This window comes from Zalophus californianus, chromosome 10, assembly GCF_009762305.2.
Source record: "Zalophus californianus isolate mZalCal1 chromosome 10, mZalCal1.pri.v2, whole genome shotgun sequence".
In the NCBI taxonomy this organism is placed as follows: Eukaryota; Metazoa; Chordata; class Mammalia; order Carnivora; family Otariidae; genus Zalophus; species Zalophus californianus.
The window spans coordinates 61,130,096-61,157,629 of NC_045604.1; the positions used below are offsets into that span (position 1 = coordinate 61,130,096).

General features: G+C 40.7%; 1 protein-coding gene across 1 annotated transcript; it reads right to left on the bottom strand.

Moving 5' to 3' along the window:
- FH (fumarate hydratase) lies at nt 1–26,272 on the bottom strand. The gene is made up of 10 exons (XM_027611263.2): nt 26,116–26,272; nt 18,536–18,670; nt 15,809–15,919; nt 13,906–14,082; nt 11,494–11,676; nt 8,932–9,097; nt 7,381–7,584; nt 5,786–5,913; nt 3,542–3,695; nt 1–412 (listed from the first exon to the last, which is right to left on the bottom strand). The coding sequence occupies exons 1-10, from the start codon at nt 26,239–26,241 to the stop codon at nt 270–272; spliced, it is 1,527 nt and encodes a 508-aa protein (XP_027467064.1). The 5' UTR covers nt 26,242–26,272; the 3' UTR covers nt 1–269.
- Between the last annotated feature and the right edge of the window lie 1,262 nt (nt 26,273–27,534).

A 27,534-nucleotide genomic window follows, 5' to 3' on the forward strand; every position in this document is an offset into this window, starting at 1 on the left:
CTATAATAGTCAATTAACATAAAAGAAAAATGAGTCCGTTTTCTTTGACTTTATACAGTTTAATCACTTCATTTCACACTTTCCAAATTCACTTTGGACCCAGCACATCCTGGGGGGTGGTTTATATATCGACCAAGTTGCTCTGCTAGAGACATTCATGTTCAGGAGCAGATTCCTTGCACATTCATCCATTTCTGTTTAAGAACAAGAAGGAGTCTTTTTCATTTCTTTTACAGAACATAATTATTTTTATTATAAATTTATTTAAATCACTTTGGACCCAGCATATCCTTAGGTTTCACCCACTCATCAAACTGCTCTGCAGTGAGATAGCCAAGTTCAATAGCAGTCGCCTTTAAGGTTGATCCATTTTTGTGTGCTGTCTTAGCAATCTTTGCCGCCTTGTCATACCCTGAAGAAAAAATAAAACGCAGTGCAGGAGTTTGTAGTGAAATCTGGTTTTCTAAAGCAAAAGGTAATCTTTTACTCAACTGAGGCTACTGATCTCTTAAGTAACATTTTTAATCTTAAAAATATTTAACAGGGGCACCTGGGTGGCTCAGTCAGTTAAGCCTCCAAATCTTGATTTCAGCTCAGGTCATGATCTCAGGGTTGTGAGACTGAGCCCTGTATTGGCTCTACATTAATGCAGTGCAGAGTCTGCTTAAGATTCTCTCTCTCCCTCTGCCTCATCCCCATTTGCACTAAATAAAATCTTTAAAAAAAAAATTTAGCAGTGGTTATCTTGAGAGCTGTCATTTCTGATACAGAATAAAACCTTTACTTTTCTTAAATGATACAGACTTAAACATACCTCACTTTCTACAACAGATTTGTTCCTAAGGGCAGTTGGCCACTTCAATTGTCTTTGGGTTCCCCTGTGTAGGTCTCTGACTAAATGCTAATGTACAATAGTTTTTATTTATTATTTATTTGACAGAGAGAGAGGCAGCAAGAGAGGGAACACAAGCAGGGGGAGTGGGAGAGGGAGAAGCAGGCTTCCCGCGGAGCAGGGAGCCTGATGCAGGGCTCGATCCCAGGACCCTGGGACCATGACCTGAGCCAAAGGCAAGATGCTTAACGACTAAGCCACCCAGGCGCCCCGTACAATAGTTTTTAAAGGATCAAAAGCATTATTACCCAATCTCAATACTACACCGTAGAATAACTCCTATTTTCACAGGGGGAAGAACAAGAAAACAATATAGCACCAAGACATGAAAACATACTTCTGAGTAGCAGACATATGTGTTGTTTCTCGAAACATGTTTAACTGGAAGCAATCGTTCCACGAAAGCATAAGCAGCTAAGTGCTGCAGTGCCCCAGCAAACAGCACCCCTGTGCGGAAGCTGTGGGGACTGGCTCTGAGGCAAGGTGGGGGAGGGGGCCCCCGGGGACGGCCGCACCTGCCAACTGCGTCCAGCAGCACTTCACAGTACCCTGACCTCTTCCCAGAGGTCGCAAGGATACAGAGGAAGTTTTAGCACAGATCTGTTCGCGTACCAAAGGCCACAGGTGTGCTGTTTGCCTCAGTTATTTGCCTCTGGAATTAACAGAGGTAAGGGGACAGCTTTGCAAGTTGTCTTAACACAACCGAAAAAAAGGTCAGAAGGCAAAAGCAAGAAAGTACATAAAAGGATGCCTATGTGGCTCAGTCGGTTAAGCGTCTGCCTTTGGCTCAGGTCATGATCCCTTGCTTCTCCATCTCCCTCTGCCCCTTCCCGCTGCTTGTTCTCTCTCTCTCAAGTAAATAAAATCTTAAAGAAAAAAGAACAAACAAAAATGAAAACAGGGGCACCTGGGTGGCTCAGCTGGTTAAGCGACTGCCTTTGGCTCAGGTCATGATCCTGGAGTCCCAGGGTCGAGTCCCACGTCAGGCTCCCTGCTCAGCAGGGAGTCTGCTTCTTCCTCTGACCCTCTTCCCTCTCGTGCTATCTCTCATTCTCTTTCTCTCAAATAAATAAAATCTTAAAAAAAAAATGAAACCAACAAAGGAGGAAAAAACCCCCAAGTGCCCCCAGATCAGAGGACTATGGTCAAAGGGACAAAAGCCTTGAGGCATCAGGACCGTCAACCAGGCAAGATGTTACGTGCTGGCATGTAACCATTAACCATCTTTGAAACACGTTATGGGCAATTTTAGTACTCACCTGAACTCGTGATTGCGAAGCATGTTGAAAAGGGCATTTACTGATCAGAGTAACTTTGAGAAAGAATTGTGTACTCTTATATTGAAGACGTTAGAGTCTAACTCTTATGCTAACCATTCAGCTCTACTCTTTGGGTCCCACAGATGCCTGTCACCAGCCAGCCTGCTCCTCAACAAGCGGGCAGAGAACCCATGACAAGCAGCTACAAGCTCACACTACAGGAGCAAGGTCTGGTTTGCCCACTTATCCTTGTATGGCCTTTACCTCACAGAAAACTGATTCCAAGAAAGACTGACCAATCATTCAGTGTTAGGAGCACTTCTAACTTAAGTCTTCTGACGTACAGATGTGAGGGAACATTTCTCACATAAGCCTTTGGGTTCCCCTGAGTAGCTCCCTGGCTGAATGCTAAAGTACAATAGTTTTTAAAGGATCAAAATATTATTACCAATCTCCACACTACACCACAGAATAGGCTATAACCATAGCTACCTCTCTCTATACATAGGTAGCTCAGAGCTACCTGAAGCACTCAAATGAGCTCTAACTTTATAAAACTGAAATTACCGCTTGATATGAAGCCAATAGTAGAAGATCTGCTTTGAAAATTCAGGATTATAGAAGAATATTTTAAACAGCAACCATATCATGCTAATGACTGTATCATAACTTGTTATAAAACAGAAAATCAAAGAATATATTAACAACCTCAGCTCGGCAGTAAGAAACTGGGAAACGGCTTTCAAGGCACCATAACATAATGCAGCTAAGGCCTAAAAACCTGCAAACTGAATCTTTAGTGAGGATCACTATGGTCAGTCCACAATCCAAGTGAGGATGTTCGAATTTACACAATAAAATATTTATAATTCTGGGAAAGGCTTGCAATATAAGAGTCATGGTTTTAGATAAAATTTACATTTCCCTCACTTTCCCTATAAGTAATGAATACTACCCTTTTTCTTTGTTCTTATTGGTAACTTCCCATTTCTGAATTGAATAAAACAACAAAATCAAAGTGTATTAGAGCATCTAGAGAAGGCAGAAAAATGAATTCATCCCACATTGTTAATCGGCCAGTGCCACCTAGTGACGCTACCAAGTGAGGGGACCCTTCCCAGGTAGTCTGCAGAATGTTGAGCATCTCAATACCGTTAAGGTTTATTTAAGTTTGAACTTCTAAGTTTACCACATTTCAAATAAAATGAAGCATCACTGACAGCATATTAATACATAAACAGTGTCTTTCAACACAATTTCAAATATTTTATGAGATTTTACCAAACAATGCCCAAAAGGAATTTGCTGTCCACCTTGATCCAACAATCTCTTAAAAATATTTTAGCTTTTTAATTCTGTAGTCAAAATGACATTATTCCTTAAACCTTACCTATATGAGGATTAAGAGCTGTCACCAACATTAGAGATTCATTCATCAGCTTGTTGATCCTCTCTGTGTTGGCCTGGATTCCCACAACGCAGTTTTCTGTGAAGGAAACGGCCGCATCCCCCAGCAGCCGGGCTGAGTGTAACACATTTTTGATCTGTGACAGGAGGGGTGAAGGGGAGAGGGGGAGAGAGAGAAAAAGAGGGGCTTATTGAGCCTAACTTTTCTGTCCAATAATAGATATTATGTGCTGGTTCATAAATGAATACGTAACTTGATAAACATGTAGCTCTCCTATGACTTGTAAAGCACTATACCCACAGAAACAAATATTGAAAGAAATTATGAACATCTGAGGACACTGAAATCTAAAAGAGGTAAAAGCCATAAATACAAATAACTGGAACCCAAGAGATCCTGTACTGTGAAGAACACAGGTATGAAATGTTAGCAGAGAGAGAAATTAATTCAGTTGCAGGACTATTGGTGAAGTCTATTTGATGGAGGGGACTTAGATAACCAGAGTTGGAAAAAGAATCTTCTGGAAGAGAAGTAAAGATGCGGCAGTTAGAAAGTTCAGCCTGTCTGAGGCAGTCAGCGCAGTGAGGGCTTTCCAGGTCTTAATGGTCACCACGTTTTTAATGCTTAATAAAACAAATATTCCTCAGACCCCTTAAAATAACCTTTCATACAATATTTAAAACAAACATAAAATCAGTTTGCTTTAGCGTTTTTTTTCTTTTGGTAACATTTCCAATATGTGTAAAGATATATCCGCATCCTACTCTCTTTTGGTCTAAAACCTCAGGGTCTGAAAACTACAGTCCCAACAATGGACTCCAGTAGAAGGCTCAGAACTTCAAGGTTTGATCTGATACTAATGACTTTAATATAAGGAAATGTTGGGGCGCCTGGGTGGCTCAGTCAATTAAGCGTCTGCCTTTGGCTCAGGTCATGATCCCAGGGTCCTGGGATCGAGTCCCGCATCGGGCTCCCTCCCTCTCCCTCTGCCCTACCCCCTGCTTGTGCTCTGTCTCTCTCGATCTCGCTCTCTATCTCAAATAAATAAATAAAATCTTAAAGAAAATATAAGGTAAATGTTGATTACCATGATGTATTTTCTATAAAAGATAAAAAATAGACTTTTGTTTTTTAAAATAAAAAAATTAGCAAGACATTTGTTGCACACCTACATTTGCCAGGCAGCTGGTATTAACTGTTTGGAATCTGACATGCAAGCAAAAGCTCAGACGTCTGAGTTCTGCTTTGGCCTGTCTTTTATTTTTCATGAGACTGTACATTCCGTGAGGGCAAAAAATTATGTCTTGCTTATTGTTCTATCACTAGTACCCAGTACAGTGCCTGATACAGATTTGACAAATACATTGAATAAATATTCTTAATATTTGTCATTTGCATGTCCTTATCAAATTAAAACCAGACTTTACACAAAGGCTTCTTAGAGGTAATAAACCTCTAATATGTTTTAGATGTAACAATTTACACAAATAAAGGACTCCAAAGGATGACAGCTCTATTTTCTGAAGCTGAGAAAACTGGATGAAAGATCAAGATGATGCCACCTTGCTCCATCTTCATGAAGATGAAGGTAAAGAACAGATTTTAGACACAAATGTTTCCCAGGTATGCGGAAAAGGGAAAACAGATGAAGGAAAGCCAGAGAGGGACAGGGAAGAGCATGGGAGGAGGGTGCTGAGGAAGCCAAAGAGAAGTGTTTCAAGGCCAAGGTCAAGCGTTAGCAGTCTATGGGCCTGTAGGGGTTCCAAATGACCAGGAGAATAATCCAAGGACAAGTCGGGGGCAGAAGCCGTCAGTGGTGAATTTGCCTGAAAGTGAATGCGGGTTATCCTTCTAAGATGGCAAAATTTGAGGGAAGAGAGAAGCAACGTGAGCAGGAGACAGGGCTGAGGGAAGGCTCACGGAGACTGGACTTATTTCGAGGCACCAGCGTCCCCCTCACTGGGTGAGGGACAAGGAGGAAACCCACACCCTGCTCCCAGACTTTTTCTTTCTATTAAATAAAGCAAACCATCAACTTACTTGAGCTAAAAGTCACCTAATTAAATATCCACGCTTAATCTTCTAACATTAACATATGCTTGACTTCCAATTGCTACTCACATCATCCCAGTACCTAACATGAAATCTCTAGGAACCTTCCTGAAGGAAAACACAAGACAATTAGCCTCGAGTCAAACAACGTGGAAGACTGGGCCTCCAGCTTACCATCATTGGCTTGAACACGTTCAGCTCGAAATGGCCGTTGCTGCCCCCGACGGTGACGGCGACGTGGTTGCCCATGACCTGGGCGGCGACCATGCTCAGCGCCTCACACTGGGTCGGGTTCACCTTGCCTTCAAGAGAGCCGCCGAGGAAAGAGTCCACGTCAAACATGCTGGTGGCCTCAGGTGTCAGTCAAGATTAGGTAGTACGTCAATCAACCAAGAAAAGAAGGGAGTCTGACTTCCTTCAATAAAGCAAGTCCCCAACCATCAGGGCTGATACAATGAAGCAAACCAAGCAAAGAGTGAGGGCCGGGCGGCCACAAACTGCAAACCACTCATTCAGCGGCTCCTGCGCCACATGAAATACGGCCCTCCCCATCGCCATGGCTTCTGTTCATCGTGGACATAGGTGTGGAGCCAGGCACTGAGCACGCCACGGTGGGTGATGCAGCACCTGGCCTCCAAGCTCTGGGGAGAGAGCTGGTAATTACAGCAAGGGTGGGGGGGGGGGGAGGTAAATCCAGAGAAGCCAACTGCCACAGGAACACTCATAAAAAGAGCACCTCGCTGACACTCGGGAAAGTTCTCAGAGGAAGCGCCCATTAAGCTGGAATTCTCCTTCTCGTCCTAAGTCCACCAACCCTGGGAGTACCCCTCTGACGAGCTCAAGTTTGAACCAGACACCCCAGATTTCTCTGACCAGTATAAGGCAACACACTGGAAAGGTTATTTCTGTATCTGTGAATCTGGGTCTCTCTTTCCTAGGCAATCCCCTTGAATTTGCAGTCAACTAAACGCACATTTTTCAACGTGAACTATTTTAAAATCAGATCTCTTCTCATTCTATACACACGCTCAGATTTAAAAGAATCTATAGTCAGGGCTTTCTTTTTCACTATTAAAAGTCCCCTTGTCAGTTTCAGTCGAACTTAGAGAGGCCTTTCTTTATGAGTCTTGATCCTGTCACCTGGCGTACTGCTGTGTCCTTATCCACTGATGTGATCTGCATGTATTCCCTGCCTTCACCCTCGGTCACCAGTGAAGTGGTGAAGGGGCAGAGCCCTTCAGCCTGCTACCGACACATGCCTCCAGTCTGAAGTCAACTCTTTAGTGTCACTTAAGTGTCACTGTTCACCCACTACCTTCGTCTAACAGGGCTACCCACCTGTCCCCGCGGGATTCAGTGAATGTCACAGCAGTCTGTCAAATGACTCGCTAGAATCCAGACAGCCACTGTCTGTGTCACTTCCCTTATCTGACACGCCAAAACCCAAAGCAAAAAATGAAGTAAAAGGCAGTCGGAAGAATTTGTTTCTATTCAACCCAGGCTGATCACTTTAACAGCTGGTTTCAGAATTCTTCTGGCTTGGGATTATGAAAGATGGAATTTACACATTCTCTCACGTAGGAATCAAAACACACACGCCAACTAATTCTCTTTTCCTATACTGTTGGGTGACATTCCCAATTCTGATCACAGGTGGCCCACAGACACGTTTGGGATCATGCTGAACACAAGGAGACACGCTCTGTTCATGAGAGTGCCCGGGTTCTTGTCAAGTTCCAGAGCTAATTATTTCCCAGCTCTGTCCTTACCTGGCATGATACTGCTTCCTGGTTCATTTTCAGGCAAGATCAGCTCTCCCAGACCTGAGCGGGGACCAGACCCCAGAAAGCGAATGTCGTTTGCGATCTTCATCAGACTGCAGGCGGTGGTGTTCATGGCTCCGCTGAGTTCAACCAGAGCATCATGCGCGGCCAGAGCTTCAAATTTATTTGGAGCTGTGACAAAAGGCAAGCCTGAAGAAAAAAAATAACTCTGAGTTAACAGGTAGAATTAAATGTTTTTTTTTCTAATATCAGCAAGTTAAACAGAAAGTTCCAGGATATGAAAAGCAAAAACAGAAGAAAAATTTTACTTCAAGAAAAAATGCTTATCTTACGATTCAAGCTTTGTCTACGTTTCTTTAAGTCCTGAACCAGTAGGAAGAACCTGGTGATACTAGTGTGTTTAAAGGATAAAGAAACAAGGACAATAAATGCGCTGAAAGAAAAAACATTATTCTTCTGCGAACATGAGTATGATGCCTGACTACTTTTGAGTAAGGAGGAGAAGTAGCTAAAGTTCACTTTATTCCACACTCCTTTCCCAGTACAATTTTTCCCCATCTTAGGCTGTTCTAGTCCCTCCTTTAGTCAGGACCCCACAGATCCCCTGAGAGGGCAGGGGAGTTAGACATTTTCACTCAATGTCGCCTGTGTTCGAAATTTTAAAGATCACATATTCTAATCCCTATAATGTAAGTACTTCTCGATTAACACTTGACTGAAAAATCTCGGCTAGACAGCAGTAATGAGCATCATCTAATTATGTCTGCCCTTTCCGCTAGTAACATCTGTATCTGCAGAAGAGTTTTCTGGAGATGACAATTCGGCTCTAATAATAGTTATTATTAATAATTATTATTAATAGTTATTATCGAGAACACAGCACTCTCTCTACTAAAGGAAAAACAAGATTCAAAAAGGTCATTAACTCAGAGAAATATCCCGGTATGATATAGGGAAAAAAGAAATTAAGCCTGTCAGTATCTCAACGTATCTACCATTGAAAGGAATGTATCTCGGGCACCTGGGTGGCTCAGTTGGTTAAGTGACTGCCTTCGGCTCAGGTCATGATCCTGGAGTCCCGGGATCGAGTCCTGCATCGGGCTTCCTGCTCGGCGAGGAGCCTGCTTCTCCCTCTGACCCTCTCCCCTCTCATGTACTCTCTCTCTCTCTCATTCTCGCTCTCTCAAATAAATAAATCTTTAAAAAAAAAAAAAAGAAAGGAATGTGTCTCAACCATTCACTGATTTTGCCTGCTTTGAAAATGGGCATTCAAAACAGCTTTAAAGGGAAAACTGAGTATCACCATGATAGTAAATAAGCCAGCACTGACAGATTTTAATTGCATACTGTATGAAGCATAGATGGGAAACTTAAAAGGTAAAAGGATTAATACGGCAACTTCTGAAATAGACATAAAACACGTTTGATGGGAAAATACTATTTTTAACTTTAAATTCACAAGAATTCAAAGCAGAAACACCTAGAAAATATAGACCAGTGTAACAAAAGTGAGTCTCGATTCGTATTACCGCTGACCTGTGAGTGCAGCCACTCTGGCGGCCACCTTCTCTGCAAAGCCAAGTCTAGTATTTAAGCCCGTGCCGACAGCGGTGCCTCCGGCTGCGAGCTCATAGATCCTGGGCAAGGTGGCTCTTATTCTCGTCATCGCATATTTCACCTGCTGAACATAACCACTGAATTCCTGGAAAGAGAAGGGAATTAAAGGTGAGAACATGTGAGTTCCTAACAGCTTACAAGTGACTCTGCGTTAAACAGAAGTTCTTTTAAATATGTTTCAGGTACTAAATTGTGAGCTACCAAGTGGACTGTGAACCATTTTAATTCATACGATGAACAAAGTATGAGAAGAAGGAGGATTTCATAAACCTATAAGGTGGGACGACGCCACAGAGGATAACATGCATCCTGTTTATACTCTCTTAATAGAAAGCAAAGAAAAACAACACAGGAAATAAGCTTTAAAAAAGAATGACTTTAGTACATTAAATTATTGGTTTGCTCGAAGGTTTTGTGTGTGTGTGTGTGTATCCCAGACAACTTTAAGAAGAAAAACCCTGAATCCTCTCCCAAGACAAATGCAAACACAGACATTTTCTCCACACAATTGCAGTTTAAAAACCTAACAGAGAACAGAAGGATGGTTTAAAAGTATTCAAGAAGCTCAACAGCTCACTGAAGAGCACAAGAAGGTAACCGGCCACAGCAAGACTACAGCTTCAAGATGCAAGTTAATTCTATTAATGTCCCACTGGTTCCCAGAATTTGACACATTTTACAAAAGGGAGAAACAGAATTTATTGTCTGAACACAACAGGGATCCTTTTAAGAATTATGCAGGTACAAAAGGCATAAGCCAGATCTCAACTGAACAAGCCAGAATATATGGTTATAGTGAGATCGTAGTTTCTTAGAATTTTGTGATATTTTTTTCAAAATAAAAAGCATCCCTCATGTCCTCAGTTATCTTTTTCCTGCCTAAAAACACTGAAAAACCATGAATACTTTTGATTAGTATTAGGATATCTTACTGTTTTAAAGAAAACATTTTAGAAGATAGAACTCCTTTCAGGCAGACCTGATTCATCTAATCTAATGTCACTACTACATACACCAGCTGGATTCACTTAAGAAGTTTCCTTTTATTGGGGAAAACCTGCATAAACTCAAAAGACAATTCCAGTAAAAGCAAGTGTAGGTGCTCTGGTAAGGTGAAGTCGAACAGAAAATGGTTTCTGATGTAATTGGTAGAATGATGACTTTACACAGGAGGCTGTCATGGCCCCAAAAGACGTTAGCACGGTGGATGGTTTTCCACCAGGTGACACACACAAGGAAAACATTAGAAACCAGAGGGACACTCAAAGGTTTCAGACACACACTGCTCCTCTGTAGAAACCATGCCAGGCACTAAGAACATGATGCAAAGAGAAGAGCCTTCAGAGACAACTGAAGTTAGGGAGCTCGCTTCACTCCCAGTACCTGTATTCCAATGAATTTTGTTTTCCTCATTCTTCCATAATGAAATTAAGCTAAGCAATCAAGCTTCTTACAGTGTTCATCTGAACATGACTACAAATGAGAATCTTTTCAAGTAAGTGGCACTCGCTCACCTCGCCATCACCTGATACCCCTAATTTGTGCAAGTCCTACCTCCCAAACTACAGGAGAGTTTTACTATCAAAAACTATTGCCTGATGTTGATTCCTTTCATGTCCTTCGTGGTGCATGCTGTTAGACATTCTTTGAGGCACTGATCAAGAAACACAAAAATAGGGTGCCTGGGTGGCTCAGTTGGTTAAGCGACTGCCTTCGGCTCAGGTCATGATCCTGGAGTCCCGGGATCGAGTCCCACATCGGGCTCCCTGCTCAGCAGGGAGTCTGCCTCTCCGTCTGACCTTCTTCCCTCTCATGCTCTTTCTCTACCATTCTCTCTCTCAATAAATAAATAAAAATCTTTAAAAAAAAAAAAACACAAAAATACTTTTTCTGGTATTTTGGGGAAGAGAGTAATACCTCTTTCCCATGTGGGCCAATACAATCTTAGAGGCAGATATGCCTTGCTTAATCAACTTAAAAGTAACTTTTACAGAGCCTACTAATCCAGAGTAAGAGGAAAAGGGAGGCAGGATAATGATCTTGGTGATGACGAAGACAATGGCGACAGCTAATGCCAGTATGTGTTTATTACTACGTGTTGACAGGGTTCTAAGCCCTTTACATGAACCAATTCTAACCTCCCAACTGGGTTAGGATACAGATGTTATTTTCCTCATTTGAAAGCTCAGAAAACTGAGGCACAGAAAAGCTCACTAATTTTCCCAAGGTCCCGCAGCTTGTACGTAGCAAAGCTAAGCTCTCAACCTGAGCCAACTGCCCCGAGACTGGCTCATGGTCCACATGCTGTGCTCTTCCCCTCAGAAGGTGTCAATAAAACTCCTGACGGGTTAATGCAGAATAATCTCTGCCACTGAACCGAACTGTTACAACCTGGCTTCTAAACTAGTGCGATTTAGAGGGTAATATGTTGGCCATTTGTACCAATCCCCAACTGAGTCCCATCCACACACGCTCCTCTACCTGCCCGAGGGTGAGAGGGACAGCATCCTGTGTGTGGGTACGCCCAATTTTGATGATATGGGCAAACTCTTTAGATTTTGCATCGAGAGCATCGTGCAGCTTCTGCAGTCCGGGCAGGAGCACCTCATGGACTTCCATGGCGGCGGCGATGTGCATTGCCGTGGGAAATGTGTCGTTCGAGCTCTGTTGGAAAATTTACACAAAATGGCAAAATGTTAAATCAGAAACAAAAAACACACTTGAATGTCTCCACTAAAAATCTCACTAAACGATTATTCAAAACTCATGTCTTTAGTGTTCCATGACATCTGTGTGGCAAGCCATAGGTCACTTAAGGTCAAAGCAGCAGCAGCTGGGTTTAATGAACCCAGGACTGTAGCCTATACGCCACCTGCTCTTATGTACTATTATCACATCTGCCAGTAAATGACAGCAAAACAACAAGTGCATGTAAGGAGAGCAGTAATAAAATATCTACAGTTATACAGTACAGTCTTTTATTAAACTTGAGTAAAATTCTTGTCAGGTAGTTCATCACTTTAAAAACAGGAAAACCAAGCTCCCAAAGAAATGATGTGACTTGCCAAAACATTTAGGAACTGGCAGAACTGGGGCCTAAGCAGGAAGTCCAAACCCCATGCTCTGTTTTCAACTGGAAACCCCATACTTCTAAATTCTTGTGCTATTTAAAAAAGATGTATTATTTTTGTAACTTTGTACTATGGAAAACGTCAAACCATTTACAAAATAGAATGAATGGTATAAGGAACACTCATGTAGCTATAACCTAAATTCACAGTGCACACCAATCCTGCTTCCATGTAGCTCCACCCCACTCCTCTGCCCGACTGTTCACACTGGATGACTCTCACATAGATTTCAGACTGCAGTATACATACAAGAGAAGTTTATATTTAAATGCAAGTAATAAGTTTGAAAAATTCTTCCTACAGTAAACTTATGTGAAAAAGCTTCCCCATTAATAAGTAAAAACATGTTAAGTTACATCTAGCACGGGATCTTAATTTCTAAATATTTTCCAGTTAAGATCCTCCAAGAGTTCCCTGGAAAAATGGGTGCTGACAAGGGTTGGGGCAGGGAAACTACATGATGAGCCTGGGGCACCTGGTGGTAGAAGAAAGTAAAGAACTGCTTTATAAAAGAAAAGAAGGGTGGGGGAAGGATGGGGATACATCCAAAGAACACAGGAGCCAACAGAGAGGGCTCCCAAAGCCAGAACAATCCGAGCAACAACATAAATAATAACAGTATTGGATTAGAACCCTAAGAATTGAATAAATATTCACGAGTCCACGTTGATATACATAAACAAATGAAGAAGTGCTGGGGTAGAGAGAAGAGGAACAGATCTTCTTTACGGAAAAGTTCCAGTTAATACAAGTAGAAGGAATGAGGGGAGTACAAAATAACCACTAGCACATCACAGTCATAACTGCTACAGGCAAGATCCACTAATGAATGATAACCTTCATGGACAAGTTTAAGGAGAAAGAGGATATTTGCACATCCTCAAAATTACCTATTAATTCTGTGTTGACTTTAACATATGACCAAAAATTCCTTGATATGTCTCCCTTTAGAAAATCAAGTTTAAGTGCAGTGCCCGAGTACAGTGAGGCCTCCACGGCTTACCTCTCACAGGGAATGGAAGGTGGAAAAGCCCACCCGCCTAACCAAGGGGTCGAAGTTCACATCACCAGTCCCAAGTCCTGGTGCTATCATGTACCCCAGTCGTGATGCAGTAAGAGGAGCCCTTCACTTCTCAACAGTCTTCCCAAAATCCAGAGTCTCCAAACCCAAACTGAGGGATGTTCCACAAAATACCTAACCACTTTCAAAAGTGTCAAGGTGACAAAAGACAAGCTGTCAGAGACTGGAGGAGACTAAGGGAACACAGTGACTACTAAATGCAATGTAGCGTGGATGGTATCTTGGAAGAAAAAAGATATTGGTAGAAAGCTAGGGGCAACCTAGCTTTACAGTTAAGGGTGCTGTATACCAATGTTAATTTCATGGTGTGATAAATGTACCAGGGTCACGAAAAATGTTTAACACTAAGGGAAGCTGGGAGAATGGTATACAGGAACTCTGTGTGAAGTATCTTTGTAATTCTTTTATAATTCTAAAATTATTTAAAAATAAAGCATTTTTAAAAAACAAACTAAACAATACAAATACACATACATACTAAATTCAGGTGCCCTAATAGGGATTTTTATGAAGTTTAAGACATTGACCCAAGATTCCTAAAAGAAGCAAGAACATGTAAGAAGTCCTTTCTACTAAAGAATATAAGCCAAATGAACCTTCCTTGTCAAAAAGCTGATGCCTATTTTACAAGCATAATCTCAGGTATTCTTTTCAATTTATAAGAAAAGATCATATACTGACCTGGCTTTTATTAACATGATCATTAGGATGCACGGGTTTCTTACTACCAAGTTCACCTCCTAGCATTTCAATTGCTCTATTGCTAATGACTTCATTTACATTCATATTTGTCTGGGTTCCTGATCCAGTCTGCCATACCACAAGAGGAAAGTGATCATTTAATTTACCTTCGGCTACCTGCAGAAAAAAAAAAAGTTTAAAAAATGAGTTTTTAAAAATAAGAAATAGTCGATATCCATTTAGCTACTGTGATCAGCTATGATTAAGGAGTCACCTATCAAGTGCTATTACAAAGATGCTCACTTTCCTCATGTGCTAAATGATTTACTGATGGTGCCACACAGCTCGTGGTTGTCCAGTGACTTCAAGCTTCTGCAGCATCCATGTTCCAACCATCGCTACTTTACAAAGTGAAAGGTTATCTACCCTGAAAGACAACAATTTCATGGATTGCACGTGAAAACTGAATCAAAGCCATCTTTCTTCTGTATTTCCAACTGCCTCCTCTAATGATATCCAGATAGGGCCACCTGTTAAGGCTGGCACACGTGTTTTTAGATACATTTACTGTGGTCCTCAGTGGGAATATCCCACAGATGTTACAGGTGGAGTTAGCATGATAATGAACGAGTTACTTGAAAGTGAGTTTGCTAATAGCCACTTCACCGCACAGATGTCCGATGAGTAGCAACTGCCAAGGGTACAAACATAGTCCAGACTTATCCCTGTTTCTGTGATATAACTTTCTGTGTTTGTGAATTATAAGCTTTCTAACAGAATAGGTGCTTAACTTCATCTTCTAGAATGATTTTAGCTTAAAAAAAATCAGTACACACCTTAGAAAAGTATCACCTTAAACAATTACTCCATTTTAAAGTAAAATTTTTTCCTGGTTATATAATAGATGTTCAGTGTGGAACACTTTGAGAAGTGAGAAAAGTGTAAGTTACGATAACCCTACCCCTCAGACACAGTGACTCTTGGCATTTTGGCTTCTCCCTTTAGGCTTGCCCCAAGCAATGTGTGTGCACATTTGTACACAGAAAAACACATGTTTTCTGTTCATATTTTCCAAACACAATTAGGATCATAAAATACATACATTTTGATACCTCCCGACCCCATACTTGCTATACAGTAGGCTCTATCATAGGACATTCTTAAGAAACTAATTTTCTATGGCTCTACTATATAATTTATATAAGCATGTGTTATGGTCGGGTATGGTCTAATGTGTTATCATCATAAAAAGTACTGCAATGAACAACATTGTAAATACAGGTTTTTAGCCATTATCTCTGACTACTTCCTTAAGATTATGTAAGTGAATTAGTGAAATTACATTCTCCATACATATCATCAAATAATCGACTAGTTTTAAAAGGAATCATTTATACATAAAATAAAAAATCAAATATAAGTTTAACAATGTCTCTTCAAGTTTTCTTTAAACTGTAAAAATTAAAAGGGAAAGTCAAGAGATTTAAAAATAAAAGGTACGGGGTGCCTGGGTGGCGCAGTCGGTTAAGCGTCTGACTTTTGGTTTCAGCTCAGGCTGTGATCTCAGGGTTGTGAGATCGAGTGCTGCATGTGCAATCGACTTGAGACTCTCTCTCCTTCTGTCCTCCCGCCCCCACTCTCTCTCTTTCTAAAATAAATAAATCAATCTTTAAAAAAATAAAGAAAAAATAAAAAAATAAAAGGTAAAGCATCATCCAGAAACTTTTGCCACAGTATTTTAAGCACCATATTAATATCTTTACCAAACAAGAATGCTGCCACCCTACCTTGAAATTTATTAACTTAGGAATTCAGTGCCCCATTCCCTGCCAGAGCCTGACATCATCTAGTGGAGACGTGGGTCTGAATCCACTGAGTAAACAGCACACTTATCACCTCCTACCTCATCTGCTGCCTTCATTATGGCCTCAGCAATCTTTGAATCAAGACCATAATCCTGGTTTACTTCAGCAGCCGCTCGCTTCAAGATGCCAAAAGCTTTAATAACTGGGATCTAAAATTAATCAGAAAAATATCTCAAAATTGCAAGTTGCGTTAAGCATAAAAATTTAAGATTATTATTTTATGCAAGTGCAAAAACTGTACAAAAACACTAATGTAAGTAATGCTACAGTAACACTAAGATTACAGATAGGTATGTAATGAACCAAGATTCATCATGTATCTGTTTAGGGAACCAAACAAAAGCAAGTAGGTTGACTCTTAATACATGCATGTGTCTGCACCCCTGCCCACAAACACATACACATACACACACACACACAATGTACCACTTTTTTATGATACATTATAATGGACATGCATTTATTTCATATATATAAACACAAATGGCACTCATTTCACCAGCAAGCACCATTTATTTTCCCTCACTGGATCTCATGCCACATTATAATTTTTCCTAATATTTAACTGCCACATAAGTTCAAAATAACCATACTAAATGGGTATCATTTCACCCCAAAGCCAAAAAGCAAGTTATTCTAGTAGTCAATGAGGCTTTGACACTCAAGTCACTGGAATGTCCCTCAGAATATTTCTTTAAACCCAGGGTACTATATACACACTTGGGGCTGACGGGTTCTGATGTATCTATCCCAATTTCAAACGCTTTCAGTTTGCAGATCTTTTCACTCCCTGCTCTGAATCACCTCACCAAATTTAAAGGGATGAGATTCAGCAACTTTTGATGATACTTCAATGAAGTGGTATCTGGTTTTTGTAAGACGAGAGAATCCTGTATTCTTGCCAAAACTAATAATGCAGATTGTAGTCTGGATTGCACAGGAGGTTTGAAGGGGGAAAGTGCAAGGGAGGAAGGAGCGGTGGGGAGAAAAGAGCACAGGAGAAGCTAGTCCTCAAGGAGAATCAAGGTGGAAAACAAAGCAAAGGAGGGAACTGGACAAACCTGGGCCGAAGAGAGGACAAGCTGAGGGTCAAACAGAAGAGGGAATAACAAGAGAACATCTATGTTTTGAATTCTAAGAAACTAGAATTAAAACATTCTGAAATGTTTTACCTAATGGGATAGAAACAAATGGCACATAGCACTAGAAACTTAAAATCTTTAAACATGACAGGGATGGGAATTTAAGTTTGGACAGGGGCACACTGCAGCGGTGGCTTCAACCACTGCCGCACTCATAACCGACGGCCTCTGCTCTGGCCGTCCCAACGCAGTGTCTACAGACTCAGAAAACGGAGAGGGTCACAGCACAGTTTCACTGACTACAATTACAACAAAACGGTAAAACGTCACTGGGGAGAAAAGAAGGGTCTCATTATTACGTTACTCATGTTAGAAGTTCATAATCTTTTTTGGTTTTGTTTTCCTTTGGACCTCAGGTACCCTTGCTGCCCGAAGCAGGACCATTAAAACCGAGCCGTGCTTACTCCTACCAATAGTGCTTAGCGCGGACCTCCTTGGTCCCAGGAGTTGAACTAGATGAGGACATTTTAGGATCAGCTGCTACCTTTTGTCACCTAACCGTGTCGTCTGACCCTAGTTTACCTCAGCACCAAGCTGACTGTCGGTGGCAATGACAAAAAGATTTTCTTCAAAGAGTCAGCTGCCTGTTGTAAAATTGTATTAAGCCTGTAAAGATTCAATTGTAAAGGCTTAGGAATGAGCTAAAATATGGAAGTTAAAATGACTTTAAGACAAAAAGTATATTTAGAAGACAGCTATTAAACAGTATCTTCCTGGATGAAGCCTGGCTACTTCTAGGCTCCTAGCCCATCCTGCACCCTGGCACTGACTACTGTTGATACTGCAGCTGGGCTCCAGCACCATCTGTAAGCTATTCCACCGATTCTTTGCACTCTCTGACATCTCGGAAGCCAAGATGCATCATCATATAATCAATGGCAGGGCACAACTCTGACAGCCTTTTTCTTTCTTAGTGCTACATACTGGTGCATCTTCTAACTGAAGTCATCTTAGATTTAATGAAATATGGCAGAAAGTTTTCTAATGCTTCAATCATTCATGTGGCCTTGCACAGATACTTATGTATTATCTATTATAAGGCAGATATGGTGAAGAATAATATTTTTATGTATTTGTGTATACTTTTCTGGAAACTAAAACCAAGATAGAAAGTATTATATTAAAGAAAAATCTGTTTTCTTTTAAATCAGTTTTAAAAAAATCAGTCTTAAATCAGTGTAAAAAACTAAGTATTAAAACCAAAAATGTTTAAACTAAAATTCTAGTAAAAATCTGAAAAAACCCAGCAAAAATAAAAAGACAAATCATGGGATGCCTGGGTGGCTCAGGCAGTTAAGCATCCAACTCCTGATTTCAGCTCAGGTCTTGATCTCAGGGTCTAGAGTTCAAGCCCTGCGCTGGGCTCCACAGTGGGCATGGAGCCTAATTAAGGAAAAAAAAAAATCACTTAGTTCTATCAAATAAAGCCCTAAAATATTCAAACTCACAGCTCAAAGTAACAATACTAAACTTCAAAAAGTTCTTTGATAGTTTAAAGAGAAACATGCTATTACTCACAAAGCCAATTCCATAATAATTTCTTATTTTAACTCTGTAAAATATTTATTTATAAAATAAAGTGACTCATTTGAATAAAGCCAACACTTCCATAAAACCACTTACTGGCATGCGTTCTGTCACACCTCCAATCTTAAAATTCATTGTAGATCTCACAGTCTGGGCGCCATAATACTTATCATTCGGGACCTTGAGTTCACCAAAGGTGTCAAACTCTATCCTAAAGGAATTTTGGCTTGCCTAAAGAGAAAAAATAAGACACTGTTATAGCTTGACAAGAGACTGAGTATCAAAACAATAACCTGGGGCGCCTGGGTGGCTCAGTCATTAAGCGTCTGCCTTCGGCTCAGGTCATGATCCCAGGGTCCTGGGATTGAGCCCCGCGTCGGGCTCCCTGCTCAGTGGGAAGCCTGCTTCTCGCTCTCCCTCTGCCTTTCCCACTGCCTCTCCCACTACATGTGCTCTCTCTATCTCAAATGAATAAATAAAATCTTTAAAAAAACAAAACAAAACAATAACCTATTAGCTGGAAGGGGAAAGAATCTTTAATAAGTACTACAAAGACAAAAAATCCCACTGGATTCTCATTCCACTCTCCAGTTCTTTTCTTGACAAACTTCTATCAATTTTTTTTTTTTTGAGTATAGTTGACATGCACAATGTTACGCTAGTTTCAGGTGTATAACATGGTGACTCAACAATTCTAGGTCCTGCTATGCTTGCCACAGTGTAGCTACCACCTGTCACCACGCGTTATTACCACACCATCCACTATATTCCTTATGCTGTACCTTCTACCCCATGACTTACTTCATTCCATATTTGGAAGCCTGTACCTCCCACTCCCCTTCACCCATTTTGCCCATCTCCTCCACCCCCCACCCCCCGGCAATCATCAGTTTGTTCTCTCTATTTATGGGTCTGCTTCTGTTTTGTTTATTCATTTGTTTTGATTTTTAAATTCCACATATAATGAACTCATAGGGTATTCATCTTTCTCTGACTTATTTCACCTAGCACAATACCCCTCTAGGTCCATCCATGTCATTGCAAATGGCAAGATCTCATCTTTTTTATGGCTGAGTAATATTCCATTGCATATATATACCACACCTTCTTTACCCACTGGGCTGCTTCCATAATTTGGCTATCGTAAATAATGCTGCAATAAACACGGGGGTGCATCTATCTTTTTGAATTAATGTTTTTGCTTTCTCTGGGTAAATATCCAGTAGAATTACTGAATCATATGGTATCTCTAATTTTTTTCAGGAACCTCCATACCGTTTCTCCCCAGTGGCTACACCAGTTTGCATTCCCACCAACAGCACAAGAGGGTTCCTTTTTCTCTACACCCTCACCAACACTTGTTATTTATTTATTTTTTTTAAGATTTTATTTATTTGACAGAGAGAGACAGCGAGAGAGGGAACACTAGCAGGGGGAGTGGGAGAGGGAGAAGCAGGCTCCCCGCTGAGCAGGGAGCCCGACGCGGGGCTCAATCCCAGGACCCTGAGATCATGACCTGAGCCGAAGGCAGTCGCTTAACCAACTGAGCCACCCAGGCACCCCTGCACCTGTTATTTCTTATCTTTTTGATTCTAGTCATTCTGACAGGTGGAAGGTGATATGTAATTGTGGTTTTTTGTTCCTTGACAAATAGTGATGTTGAGCATCCTTTCATGCCTCTGTTGGCCACCTGTACATCTTCTTTGGAAAAATGTCTATTGAGGTCCTCTGCTCATTTTTCAATAAAATTATTTGTTGTTTTTTTTGGGGGGGGTGTTGAGTTGTATAAGTTCTCTATTTTGGATTTAACCCCCTATCAGATATCATTTGCAAATAATGCAGATGTTGAAGACAGACTGTAGAATTCACACACTATGCAGAAGATAAAGGAAAGCCTCTGAAGTAAAAATAGTAATCTTTTCCAATTCAGGAGTATACCTCTTATTGGTCAAGGTTTAGCCAATTCAGTGTACTTGGGTTAATCTCTATTTCACTGGGAACTTTAGAAAATGGTCTAAGAATGATACTTTAAAAAGTGTAAATATTAGATATTTAAGCAGAGCTTCACCATGGTCTACAAATACTAAGTAAGTGCCACAGCACGGTGAGATATAAACATCCCAGGCTTTGCAGTCAAACAGCCCCCCACATAGTAGCTGTGTCACCTTCAGCAAGTCAGTTTTTCTCATCTATAAATTAAATGTAGAGATAAGGGAGGATGGGCTAGGTCAGTTCTCAAGCTTTTCAGGGCAATGGAACCCTTCGAGGATATGAAGAAAGCTATGGATCCTTTCTCTAGAAAAATGAACATAAATACATATATGAAAAACCTTACATATGATTTTAGGGAGTTTATATCTTGAAGCCAATCCACCACCCAGAATAAGAACCCATGATCCAAAGTCCCTTTTATGGAGACCCTAGGATTCTAACCAAGTACCTCAACTTCTGCTAATAAGAAAGTTAACAACTGCTCAACAAATATTTTAGAATAGTATAAAAAAAGATTTACTGTAAAACACTAAGAAGTTGGAATTTACAGGGAACAATTTATATCAAGGAGACTTCAGAAAGATACTCAGAGCTTTAATTAATGTGCATTAATTATGAAATAAACATGGTCAGATGATTCAAAAGATTTAAAAATCCCTAGCCGAGTAATCCTGTTTTAGTAAATAGTCCTCTGAAAAATTTAATTTGTAGTCATCGTCTGGGACCAGACAGATTTACAAAACCCTTTATATGTTACAAAGCCTTTTGGATTGCAGAAACAGAAAAGTATCATTGTATCTAGGTAGAAATACAGTAGTATTACCAATGAGGTACATTTTTCTTCTATGTCTAAAAGTCTGCAGAGGACTGGCCTAAGCCAACAAGCAGCAACAGCTAATAAAAATAATCATACCTCAGCATTTACTGTGCTAATGTAGCAAATTCTTTCCAAGTATCACCTTACTTGACTTTCAAAACCACTCCAGGAGATTTTACTATTACCATCTCCACCTCAGAGGAAACACTGGGGCTTGGAGAGATTAATCTCAGGGATTACCCACTTAGAGAAAGGAAGGGCCTGAAACCCTCAAACCTTGGACTGTCGAAACCTGAAAGCTGTTTGAATTACTACTTTTTTGTTACTACTTCCAAAAGCCAAGAAACGGAGGGAGTAACTTCAGACTGGCCACAACCAGCCCTTGAGTTGTACCCCTAACCCTGGAGAATAAAAGGAGGTGAAGATATGTAGTTAGATTTTTCTCTAGCAGGGCTTGGTTACACTTGACACCACTATACACCCACTTGCTTCCTACCCTGTAGATCAAAAGCACCTGGGGTTTTCTAGCTCAAATGCACAAATAAAAATATGTTGCATTATGATCTTTGTTTTAGATAGCCTAAGGAAATATCCACATATGTTAAAGTAGACTTTGGCCCAGCAACACCAGCAAGGGCAGCAGTGACATTGGACACATAAGCTACGTTTTCTTCCTCTCATCACCTCGTTACATGACAGCAACAAGATGCCAGCTCCAAAGGGAGGTCAGTTTCCATCAGTCACTTGAGGAATCAGGTTCAGCTCCTTGGATTTACATCATCGCTTTCTGTGTTCAAAATGATCAATTTTTCATCATAAAACAGCAATAACTTTGTCCTCTAAGTAACTGGTTTCTATGGTAAAACTCAGATCCATTCAGGTACTTGAAAAGATCTAGATGAATATATTTTACTATGATCTTCAGCATAAACCTGAACAATTTTTTAATCCCAAATCAAGAAACAACAACCTCCATCAAATTCTAGGAGCTTGACGGTGATCATTAAAACGTGCAGAAGTCAACTGTGGCTGAAATCACAATGTCACCAAAAATTCAAAAAATATTCTTACTGTCCCTATAATAAAAATCAACATCCCAAATTTGCAACAATAAACACTGTTTGCAGCAGCTTAGGTAGCTAATAACAAACTGTTGCAAGAAGCCAGTTATCTCTTTATTTGAACCCCAGCAAATATATAGGTCGCATAAATTTGTAAAATAGAACCTGAAGGGATGCTGTAAAATACTTTGTAAGGCACCAGGAATTAGAGAAAACTATCTGTCAGAGGAGGCTATGTTTATGCGGGGTCAGCATCTATTAGAGAAGCTCATATATATATATAACATATATATATTAATATATATATAGAGAGAGAAAGGAACTATGAACCAGGTAACTTTGCCAATCTCTTCATTCTTCTCAAAAACCTACAGAAGCCAAATTTCTTTAAATGTTCTTTACAGTAATCCACAGACAGTAAATAGTCCACTGAAAAATTTAATTTGTAGTCATCTTCTGGGACCAGACAGATTTACAAAACCCTTTATATGTTACAAAGCCTTTTGGATTGCAGAAATAGAAAAGTATCATTGTATCTAGGTAGAAATACAGTAGTATTACCAATGAGGCACTTTTTTTTCTATGTCTAAAGTCTGCAGAGGACTGGCCTAAGCCAACAAGCAGCAACAGCTAATAAAAATAATCATACCTCAGCATATGATTGGTTGTGGCCAATTTGAAGTTACTCCCTCCGTTCCTTGGCTTTTGGAAGTAGTAACAAAAAAGTAGTAATCCAAACAGCTTTTAAGTCTACTTTATACAGTGATCTGGTACATACATAAACACATGCATATATGCACACAAGGCTGAAACAAAAACTTCACATAACAGCACGAAATATTTTTCTTCTATGCTGTTCTATTCTGTCAAAATAATAATAATAATGTTGGTAACTACCCACTACACTGATTTCACCATCCACTAATGAGTCCACTTAAGGTCTGAAAAGCACTCGTGTTGTTTTCAAGATTTTCCACATTATTGTGTACATTATCTTTTCCCAGTGGCTTGGGCAAGAAAAGGAGGAATGCTCATCCTGAATTAATGAGAAAATGATCAGTGCTTTTGATGAAAAATGAAGTGATGAATGGCATCTCTTAAATACATGTTTTTAATTCATACAACATAATCCACTATTACAAAAAACTAGTGTTTCTGAAAACCGTGCCTTCATATGCCATAATTCAGAAAGAGTTTCTAGCAGAAGGCAGTTTATCACTTCAGGGTAATGCCATGGTTTAAGGAGTTTAACTGGCCAGGCATGGGGCAGGCACAAAGTGCAATTTGCCATGGGTTCCTGTGAGATCCGTTCTCATTTCAAATCACCTCCCTTTCTGGAGAAGCATGAAGGGTAATGGTCGTGTTCACTGCAGTCTTATTGTCATTAGGCCCTAGAAATACAAAGTACTATTGTAAGCAGCTGCTAACCCCAGGAACCTCCAAAATTAATGAGGTGTTCTCAAAATCTGAATGCCAGTCTAAACCTGAAACGTCAAAAATATGGGCCTTGAGTCTCTAAGATGTTCCCACGTACATTCATGTGTAAGATAAACATTAACTAAACCATGAAATCTCCTAAAGAAATAAAATGCCTTTCAGATTCTGTTTAAAGTGGGTTAAAAGAATATTTCAGTATTCAAGAAAATCCAAATCATTTCTCATGTAAAAGGACTATCCAAAGATATAAAAATCCACTATTTGACTTCATTGTGTTCGGGTTTCTGGTTTCTTTCTGAAAAAGTCTGTCTGGTCTTAAAATGTGGGTACTAAGGAGGGCACGTGTTGTGATGAGCACTGGGTGTTATACGCAACTAATGAATCACTGAACACTACATCAAAAACTAATGATGTACTACACAGTGGCTAACTGAACATAATAATAATAAAAAGGATTTCTCAAATTCATAAACTTTTGCTTCTTTCTAAAAAAAAATGTAGGGTGACCACCAAGTCTTGCAATACTGGCAAATACATAATAAATGTTCTATTGATATCACATTGCAATACAGAAGATATTATCTGTTTCCAGACTTTACAGCCATTCTGCAGATCATTAAAGAAATAAAGAAAAGTGACTTTAAAAGATGTAGGGCTTCCCTACCCATCATGCTAGCCAAGCAGCATCAAAGCTGCACTATTATAGTTGTTCTCCATTAGACACTCTTACTCTCACTGCACTGTTTCTCCTGGGTAGTTTTTATCACACGGTAACTAACTGTGCATCATTTCTTTGCTTATTAAATCTCCCCTGCTAGTCTCTAAACTCTATGCCTGTAACGACTGTCTTTTTCATAGGGCCCAATACATAGCAGGCATTCAATAAACACGTTATCTTCCTACTGGATAAACATTTGTGTTCTTTTAGATAAAAGGTAACTTAGGGCATTTAGGGTTATGTAAATTCTCAACAGTAGCAATAAGAAAAACTCCATAAAATCAACACAGAGATTTTGGAGTGGAGCTTAAAGGGCAAGAGATGTATTTAGAATTTGGGGGGGAATCTATCTTCATTTGATCTTAGCTATCATTATAACACTAAAAGCAAGGCAGTGCTATTTTTTGAGCATTTAAAGCAGGACAGATTCAGTTCTCCAGTCTCTGAGTCCCTTTTACAAAACACTAAATTAGTAAAAACTACATAAATTTTTAAAAGGCTCTAAAATGCATTAAAATTATTAGAGCAGGGAGTTGCAGAAACATAAAGCACTCCTGATTTTGTAGTTTCAAGCATAGTAATGCCATGAAATTACCTTCAAGTTTATAGTTCAGAAAATATCGTGGGCCTTTGAATTATGCTAGATGGAGGCACTAATTTAATGAGCACTCACTATTTCCCAAACACAAAGTACTTTCACATGGGCAATCTTGCTGGGTACCTGCTCTTATTTCCATTTTACATGCAGAAACCGAGGCACAGAGACAAGCTGCCCTAAACTCCGAGTAGCAGCGTAGGATGTGAAATCACATCTGACTGCAAAGCTCATACTACAGCACAGTGAACTGTGCAGAACTGTTAACTCTTCCTAAATCACATCTATTTTCCAAACTTTTCCTAACAATCCACGTGTGCATAAGTATTTATAATGCTCGTTAAAGCCCAAATTACTGAAGGTGCTACTCTAAAGAGCAAAAGACTTGAACCCGGACCTTGTTAAGTTCCTTAGGTCTTTTTGAATAAAAAGGACTGACTTAGCTACAGATAGATCTTATCCAATCTCCCCTAACATACTTCAGGACACTCTGTCCCTCTCCACAAGTTTCAAGTTTTACAAAAGTGGGGGAAACCACAGTCTAACAAACGAAATAGGCAATTTTCATGAAAAGCAAACTCTTTTAAGTTCCTGAGAACCTTCAACCCCACCTGGAGAACTGAAAGCAGATCACCACACAGCGGTGTTAAGAAGCCACAGGTCAGAGGCGACCATCAGCAGCCGGCCTGCTAAGGGGCAGGGGAGGCAGCGGCCCTCGCCCCCGCCTCCCAGCCCGGCACAGTCCCCAGGGCAGCGGCCAGGGTGGGGGCCTCCGCACCAGCAGGAGCGCAGCAGTAACCGCCGCCGGGGCACCCCTCACACCCCACCCGCCCGGGAACGCCCGCGGGAGCCCCGCAGGACCCTAGCCGCCGGATACCGTCCCTGTCCCAGCGCTCACTCGGGGCGCAGGCGGCACGGCGAGGCCCGGAAGCCGGGCACGCAGCCCAAGCCGGGCTCTGCCGGGACGCCCCGGGAATCCCTCTCGCCTGCCCGGCCGGCTAGCGAAGGGCTGAAGGTCACCGCTGGGAGGCCGGGGCTCGGACGGCCCGCGCTCACCATTCGGGCGAAGTTCGGGGGCCGCAGTGGGAGGACGGCCGCCGCTCTGAAGCCGGTCGCTGAGGCTGAGCCTGGAGGCCGCACGAGACGACGCGAGCGCGCGAGGAGCCGGACCGCGCGATACATGGTGCAACGGGAGCCTGGGTAGAATTTGGGGGTGGTTGAGGCCACGCCTCCGCGAGGGCTGTCAGAACCCGTCCCGCCCACGGCGCCTCACTCTGGTCCAGTCAGCAGCCTCAAGCCCAGCGGGTGGGGCGGGACCAATCGTGAATGGCCAGTAAAGAGTGAGGAGGCGGGCTTAACTTCCTTGTTGTGGAGCGGACCTTTGAAGCCCTCGGATTCATGGGAAACTAGTGAGAAGGGAATTATGGGAGAGGGGGTTCAGGTTACTCTTTGAAACAGTTGGATCGCTGTGTGAGGCAAGAGGCCTGGAGAATTAGCTAATGAATGAGTCAGTGGTTTGGTCAATGACATATTCTAGGAAGAAGTCTTTATCATGTAATCACTCATTACTGGTTCTTTCTTTGAAATCTTTTAAAATTTCTTCCAGATTACACCTTCCATATAGAAATTGTGGAAATCGAAGCAAAGTATAAAGGATGAAATAGCAATTATCTATAACGCCGACACTTAAAAAAGTCATTTTGAGGTCTCTGCAGTTTCCTTTCTCTTCTAAACGGGTACACTTAAGAACTGTCTTTTAAAGTGTAGTGAGGAAGATGTCTATAAGTATAGGTGATTTTAAATTTTTGTTATTTACATTTACGTTCTCCAAGTTTTTTGCATTGATAATATATGCATATTCATATTAAAAGCATATTGTTTTAGTATAATAGGTGATGACAGAAAAGCACGAACTGATACTAAATTGCTTCTGACCCAGTTTTATCTCTTCTTACTTCTCTTGTCTGTTGCTTGAAACCAGATGACAGTTAATGATGAAAGAAAACCACTGGATGATGTCTAGAAGTCAAAAGTCCAGGACCTGCAAAGCCAAGCTTATAAGAGTTAGTCTTTGCCAAACCTCTGGGTAACACTACTTATGTTATTTTGTGGCTTATGAATTTGACTCATATATATTTAAAATATGAGAATTTAAATAAGAGAGCATGATAGTTGCACTACAATCAAAACTCTAAAACCTCACATGAACTCTTTATACCTCAGTGTCTCTTCCCTCTGTCAACTGATGATTCAGAAATTATTAGACTACTTGATGAAAAAGTGAAACCAACAGTTACTTAGAAGTTAGAAAGAAGGAAAGAAATTCAGAATCAAAAGATAAGGCAATGGTTTTAGGAAACAATGAACCACCTATCCCACATGCTTAGGCTTCTCACCATTAAAAGGCAACACGAAGTTTAGTGTGAAGATAGTAGTGTTAGTGTTGTCATCAGTTTGACAGAAAACTGCAAGAAC